At 31.9% G+C, this 8,266-nt stretch overlaps 1 protein-coding gene and 1 pseudogene across 1 annotated transcript; one reads left to right on the top strand and one right to left on the bottom strand.

Moving 5' to 3' along the window:
* Positions 1-597, top strand: part of LOC113786246 (cytochrome P450 93A2-like) — a 1,121-nt pseudogene extending 524 nt beyond the window's left edge.
* Positions 598-1,180: 583 nt separating this feature from the next.
* LOC101515765 (uncharacterized) lies at positions 1,181-4,049 on the bottom strand. The gene is made up of 4 exons (XM_012715008.1): positions 3,935-4,049; positions 3,731-3,847; positions 1,688-1,929; positions 1,181-1,339 (listed from the first exon to the last, which is right to left on the bottom strand). Exons 1-4 carry the CDS (start codon positions 4,047-4,049, stop codon positions 1,181-1,183), a joined length of 633 nt encoding a protein of 210 aa, XP_012570462.1.
* Between the last annotated feature and the right edge of the window lie 4,217 nt (positions 4,050-8,266).

The following is an 8,266-nucleotide window of genomic DNA, read 5'->3' as shown; positions in this document are numbered from 1 at the left end:
AATAATAATAATAATAATAATAATAATAATAATAATAATAATGATAATAATAATAATGATAATGATAATAATGATAATAATGATAATAATAATAATAATAACAATAATAATAACAATAATAATACAATTTACAGGGAGATAATCATCTGAAAGTTGCAAAGTTTATGGTTATGAGATTCCAGCAAAAACCATTTTATTAGTTAATTTAGGGTCAATGGGTAGGGACCCTAACCTTTGGGAAAACCCCCTTGAGTTCAAGCCAGAGAGGTTTTATGAATGAAGATAATGATGATAAATAATAATAATAATAATAATAATAATAATAATAATAATAATAATAATAATAATAATAGGTTTGATGTTAGGGGACAAAATTTTCAACTTATGCCATTTGGAACTGGAAGAAGGGCTTGTCCTGGTGTCTCCTTAGCACTTCATGTTGTTCCCAAAAATCTTGCTGTTATGATTCAATGTTTTGATTGGAAGGTTGATGGTAATGGAACAGTTAACATGGATGAGAAACCAGCCATGACCCTTCCAAGGGCTCATCCTTTGATGTGTTTCCCTGTTCCCCGTTTTAAAAGCATTCCTTTTTGAGAATATATTGTTGATTGAGAAAATGGTTGGGTACATGTGTTCCCTATCTCGATCGTCATAGTTCTTAGCTATTTAGATTTCACTTGGAATTTATTGGTCATGTTGTGTGTTAATTCTAGAATCTTAAATCTTTATATTCTTACATTTGAAAACAAATTGTAAAATGTTTAATCTCCCTTTGTTGTTTCTAAACAAAAATAATCAATTGTGAAATGTCTATTGTAGTTTAAACAAAAAAATTCTTTTAAAATCTTTATCAAAAAACATTTTTAAATGTTTCCTGTTAAATATTTAATTCAAATTAAAAGAATCTCATAAAATTGAGTAGAAGGAATATATGAATGAAAAAAGCAATATTAGATACTTCAAGATTATAACATTTTGATGGTAGGTGATGGCTCTTAGTAGGTTGCCGCCATAAAAGAGAATAGAAAAGTCTAAACTACGCTTACTACTAATATATAATAATATTATCTAATATCTCTCCTCAAACTCACGATGCATTAACATGAAATATCGAGAGTTTGTCAACCAAAAACAGAAAACGTTTAATAGAATGCATATTTGTGAATAAATCAACAATCTAAAAGGAAGATGAGACAAATGGTAGAGTAATGGTTCCATACTGAAGAAGATAACGAGTAAAATGACAATCAATCTCAGTGTGCTTGGTGCGTTCATGAGAGACCGATTTATGAGCAATTTGAATAGCACTCTTGTTATGACAGTGCATTGAAGTTGGCTCAGAAAGAGAGATACCCATATCAGATAGAAGCCAACGCAACCAAATTATTTCAGCAGTAGTGGATGCTATAGCACGATACTCAACTTCTGTAGAAAAGCGAGAGACAATGTCTTGTTTCTTACTCTTCCAAGAAATAAGAGAGTCTCCAAGAAAGATACATAATTTTGTGGTGGACTTACGATTCGTGGTGTCACCAGCCCAATCGGCATCAGAATAAGCACATAATTCCAATGAAGACGATGAAGGAAAGAGAAAACTCTGAAATTGAGTTCCTCATAGATAACAAAGAATATGAAGAACAATTGCCAAATATATTGTAGTCGGAGAGACAACAAAATGACTAACAATATGAACAACATAAGCAATATCAGGTTTGGTAATCGTAAGATACATCAAGCTGCCAACCAAAGTACGGTACAAAGTGGGATCTGGTAAAGGAACACCATCTGAGGGAGCGTATTTCACATTCAACTCAAGAGGAGTATCTGCTGCTCTATTATCCGAAATATGAGTCTGTTCAAGAATGTTGGAAATGTACTTGGATTGAGAAAGAAGGTAGCATTTAGGAGAGTAGGAAACTTCAATCCCTAAGAAATAGCAAAGAGTTCTCAAGTCTTTCATCTCAAACTGTTTGGCTAACTGCAATTTCAACTCATGGATTCCACTAACATCATCACCTGTAATAATCATATCATCAACATACAAAGAAAGCATAATCGGACCATAAGTAGTAGACCTTATAAATAGTGCAGAATCATGTTCACTAGAGCAAAAACCAAGAGAAGTGATCATAGTAGAAAATTTCTCAAACCAAGCTCGAGGAGCATGTTTAAGATCGTAAAACAAGCTTTTTAACTTACACAGTTCCCTCTGATTATGAGAAACTCTTTGTGGAGGGACCATATAATTTTTTTGCATGAGGATCATAACAACAATAACCCTTTTGACCATCCCCATAGCCAAGAAAAACACACACGGAAGACCAAGAAGATAACTTACTATGCTCTACTTGTGGACGAAGAACAAAACAAGTAGAACCAAAAAATTTCAGAGAATAGTAATCAGGGATAGAAGCATACAATTTTTCAAAGGGAGACAAACCTGATATGATAGATGATGGAATTCTATTAATAGCATGAATAACAGCAAGAACTGCTTCCCGACAAAACTCACTGTAAACTGAAGCAAACAACAAAAGAAAACGAGCAATCTCAATAATATGACAATGTTTCCTTTGAGCAACACCATTTTGTTGAGGAGTATCAGTTCAAGATGACTGGTTGAGAGTTCCATCATAAGCAAGTAATTTAGAGAATTTATTAGAGGTATATTCACCACCTAAATCACAATGAAAACACTTTATAACAACATTATGTTGAGTCTTGACCATGACACGAAACATATGATAAATGTCAAAAAAATCAGACCGATTTTTCATAAGATAAACCCAAAAATAACGAATATAGTCATCAATAAACGAAACATAATATTTATATCCACCTTTAGTGAGAACCGGTGATGAACCCCAAATATCATAGTGAACTAAATCAAAAGGTGCATATGAAACTGAAACACTTTTACTAAACAATAAAGCTGGAAATTTAGCAAGTTTACAACCACAACAATATGAAATATCACTGGTTTATAACTTTCCTAAAGCTCCAGTATAAGCCAAATATTTTAATCTAGAAGCAAAAACATATCCAAGGCGAGAATTCCATAAATAAAAACTAGAAGATGAAAGGTTGCAATATATGGGACTCATTGGTCATTCTAAACATAACTCCCCCCTGTCTATAGCATATCCCAATCAGCCTCCTGGAATGTAGATCCTGCACACAACAAAGTGGAAGAAAATATAACTGAATAACCAAAAATCACATATTTGACTAACAGAAGCATGACTCAAACTGAGATTAGGAATATAATAAACATCAAAAAGAGACAAGTTAGGTGTGGAGACAGAACTAGTGCCTGCTAATGGCATATGAGTACCATCAACAGTCATAACCGACATAGACGAGGCAAGATTCACAGACACAAAATATTTATCATCATATGTCATATGGTGAGATGCTCCAGAATCAAGAATCCATATGAAATCAAATTTACCTGACATACTAGAGGAGTTCAAACCTTTAGAAGAGGTCGCAGACATGGCATGTGATTGAGTGGCAAGAAGTTTTTGAAGTTGTTATGCAATATCAGATATTTGGGAAGCAGTCTCAGATGAGTATATAGAACCAGAACTAGAGTCAATGGTAGGAAGAGTAGAAGCAACAACATTGGATGATAACCCCCTAAAATTCCTTTATGTGCTCTCCCCAATTTCGAACAATGTGATTTCCAATGATCTTTTTTCTTTTCAAAATGCACATTCATCATTACCAAGTCTAACCCTCCCTTGAGATTTTCCTTTTTGACCAGGAGCAGCAAAAACAGAAGGAGGAGTTGAGAGAATTCCCTTATCTGACACACCACAATGAATCTTAAGTATGATTTCTTCTGCCAACAATTCACTAACTACAGATTCAACATTAGGAAGAGGGGAACAATTCAAAATACCCCCACGAAGGCCCTCAAAATCATCACGAAGAGCCATTAGAAACCAAATCAGATGTTGTATCTCTCTTTGATCAATGTACGCTTTGATAACTTTCAACTCAGTTGATTCTATAAGAGCCAACTGATCCCACAAATTAGTCATTACCGAGTAGAATTACTAATTGGTCATATTGTTCTAGATTTGTACTCGAAAATTGAGTATTTACTCTAGACATAAATACAAATATTAAATTTTATACGGTTTAACATAAAAATTTAAGATATCAATGCAATTTTTTAAAAGTTAAGGTATACTATAAATTTTCTTTGCAGTCCTCCTTAATTGAGGATCATGTGTAAATGTTCTGGTTGCATATGTTAATAGTCAGTCTTAAATTAACAACACATATACTTAACAACGTCGCTATGTTGCGTGTTATTAAGGAACTTGTTTTCACTTAGTGTGAATATACTAATTACAAGAATACAAGCTTTTGCTTTTAAAGTCTTTAAAACACACATACGAGCTATTTTCAACCTACTTTTTGGGGTGTGCACAAGAAGGATTCCATGAAGCAAAGTGGCTTTGTGTAAACATTAATTGATTTTAGGAAAAGGAAAGGTCACATGACTTTATCATTTGAAGTTGTAATCTATGTCATTCAATTTAAGCTGAGGGATGAAAATAATTACTCTCACCCTCATATAAAATAGAATTTCTCGTATAAGGGTATATCATTAGTTAAGAATCACAAACACCTCTGAGAAATGATATGTATCTCATTGTGTGTTTGGCATGCGCCGTCTTCTACACATGTCGAATTATTTAGACAAGTGTCACCAAAAAAAAAGGTAAACATCAACTTTCATCCTTAAAAGTATTAAGCGTTCTCACAATAATCCTTAGAAGAATGGAAATTAAAAAAAAAAAATCCCTAAACTAGTACTCCATTAGTCAAAATAGTCCTTGGTTTTAAATATCTTCTACTAATATGTTAATTTACACATAAAATGTCATGTGTCAATATTATTCACATAATTTGAACTCACTCATCCACGGACTAAAATGACTTAAACTTACAAAGTTTATCTATAAATTCTTCTTCCCCAAATTTCTTTATATGTGATATCTTCTTTGAAATCATGGGAAGAAAAAAAAAGTTATCATCACCTCACTAAACACCAAACACCTTCAAGCTCCCTTAACCAAAATCCCACAATCACCACTATGACAAGCAAAGTAAGCTTACTCATTGATGAATCATCAAATAATAGTTTAATAGTTGTTTGAACAATCACATTATTTACTTATCTTCTTAAGAATCCGCAAAGAATGTAACCAATTACAGAGACATGGATATTCTAAATGTTGCTCTTTTGCTTACTTTTAAATTCTAACCTTTGTTGTCTCTTTAGCAAAATAAAGCTCTTTTAATTTATAGACGGCAAATTGAGAAAAATATCAATTATTCCTCTATGTATTTTTTTCTTCATAGTTTTACAAATAAAAGAAGAGGTATTTTTTTTTAGTTTTAATTTGAGAAAAAATGTTCTTGTATTGCCTTTTTCTTCTAGTCTATTATGTTTTGCAAAACCAAATCAAATATTTCTTTATGTGATTATGAAGAAGAGAAAAGAGGAGCTAAAAAGTGTTTGATAGTGGTGATCATGATATTTTTTTTCTTTAGAAATTCAAAAAAGATATTTGGGGAAATATTTTTTTTTAGAAATCATGGAAAAGAAATTTGAGGAAGAAGAAGACAAGATAAACTTTTTAGGTTTTACGTCATTTTAGTCTTTAAAAAAGTGGATTCAAATTATGTGAACAATATTGACCAACAGAGTAGTTGTTCAAGGATTTATTTTCAATTTTCATTCTTCCAAAGACTATTGTGAGAGCACCAAACGATTTCAAGGACGAAAGTGACTGTTTACTCCAAGAAACCTTTTTTTCTTTGCTTCGGCACACCTTAGACACTCCTAGAATATTTCCCAAGATATTTCTACGTAGGTTAAAGACGTGCCAAATAGAGATGATCAATAAAAGTTTAATACATTAAATTTGATTACATCTTTTTTAGCTTTTGGAGATAGTAGATCGATGGATGAAGATGAAAAATTATCGTATTTTGTTTAAGAACATTTTTGTGAATTAAATTGCTCGACATTGATATTTTATAGATAATGTTCATATTATAATTTATCATAATAAATAAATAATTATATATGTATTGGTGTCAATGTCCTTTATATTTTTTAAGAGCCAACGCAACGTGCCTATGTCCGTATCGTGTTAAGTATTCGTGTCGAAATATGTACCTCATATCACTACTACTATCAATCAAAAGAGGACTTGCACAATCAAATGGCAAGCTAAAATTGTAAATACTTTTTTATTTAATTTTCTTTATCAATTAGGATGAAGAAGAAACGGGAACAATATATATTGCTTATTTTGTTTACTGTTATATGCTTATGAAAAATCAAAGAACACAGACATAATGAGCAAGACAATAAAGATCGATGGTCTATTTCCTGTTATGTTTTTTCTTAATAGATTCTCTGTTATTCTTATGTATTGATTCATTGTGTTTTCTTTTTTGGTGAAAGATTTATTGTATTTTTAGATTGAAGAGTGGGGAATTAATTTTTTTTTTTTAAAAGAAAACAAGAATGAAGAAGAAATTGCACCATTGATTCTAACTAGACCTGAGATGATGGTTGACTTCTAGATTGGTGGAAAGTCTGGATTCCAACGAAGGGGTGGTAGCTACAAACACTTTGACGCTCAAATAATTATTAATTTTAGGAGTAAGAGGTATAGAGTGAGAATAGAATGTGTACCTTTTTAGGTGTCGGGGGCACTGTTTATATAAGTGTGTCCCAACACAAAGGGAGGACATGGGAAATGAATAGCCATTTTTTTGGCAGATTCGGCGAAAATTCGTTTGGATGTCATAAAGGCTAGGTTTGGCCCTTGGGGTGAAAACCCTAGTTGTCTGAGATGGGTTACTATTTTGGACTGGGTAAGAAGTTAGACTGGGCTTGGTGCAGTCTAGAATAGTTCCATCCCAATCTTTGCCGAGGAGGCGAGGAAAATAACTTGAGAAGCGATCTACATATGTGCTTTGATAGAGAGGAACATCTTTGTCGTGAAGGTGTTCAATCGATGTTCGTAATCGACAGGTTAAAGTTGTCTAGCTTATGTAAGTTGTATTTGTCATTTGTTACAGTGCAAAAATAGGCCAACTACTATACATATACGACATATCTTAGAGTATTTGCTTATATTTATAGTGGCCTTGGTAGAAGGGAGACTTATTTGTTTTGCCGTGCTAGAACGCGACCGACAATGGGAACTCGTTTGTTTGAAGAACTTTTTTAACCATAACCAACTACTATTGCTACTATTCTCTATTGAGAAGCAAGTAATATTTACTAAATTCTCTACTAAGTCAAGTATTGTGATATGTCTACTGTTGTTCTGAGATTATTTGGCTTAGTGATCTTTTGGCTAAATTTGTATTTCCTCAAACAGAACTCACGTCTTTTTATACTGACAATACAAGTACTATTCAAATTGAGGCAAATCTTGTTTTTCTTGAGCACACCAAATATATTGAAGTAGATTGTCATTCTACTCGCGAGGCTTATGATAATCATGCTATATCACTCCCTCACATCAATACTTAGTTTTAGATTGCAAATATTTTTATGAAGGTTATTCCTCGCATGTGCCATAAGTTTCTTGTTAGCATATTGATGCTACTTGACTAATCACATCCATTTAAGGGGATATGAATCAAGTATTAATTTGGTACCTTAATTGTGTATATTAACGTGCTAGAGTATATTAGACAAATTAAGAAATAAAATGTTTAAAATACTGAGTTGTAATTATCAATAAAGGCTTTGACAATTATTTATAGGAGAAATAGCAATGTAGAAAAAATCAAGCCCTAATTCATGACAATAATCCTATGCAGTGGATGCAATAGCTGCATTATGATGTAATAGAGAATTTAGTGTTCACACATTATTTTGTTTAAATATTTATTTATTTATTTTATATCATTGATTTAGATGATATTTTAAACCACGGTAGTTAATTAAGAGTAATGAAGAGATAATAATTAGATAAAAAAAATTATTTATGAACACCAATATACTTTAGGTACATCTTGAGTGACAAAGAAATAGATAAAATTATATGACAGATATGATATGTTAGTGATGTGATAAAAAGAAAGATAAGAAGAAAATGAAGTATTAAATATGTGTAGGAAAATAAAGGATTACAAATATCATTGTTTTTTTGTTTTTGTTTAAAACATGTACAAATATCATTGTTCCTTAGATAAATATGAAATTTCATAGACA

Source organism: Cicer arietinum, chromosome 4 (assembly GCF_000331145.2).
Source record: "Cicer arietinum cultivar CDC Frontier isolate Library 1 chromosome 4, Cicar.CDCFrontier_v2.0, whole genome shotgun sequence".
NCBI classification, from domain to species: Eukaryota; Viridiplantae; Streptophyta; class Magnoliopsida; order Fabales; family Fabaceae; genus Cicer; species Cicer arietinum.
This window is presented reverse-complemented; position numbering and strand designations above follow the sequence as displayed.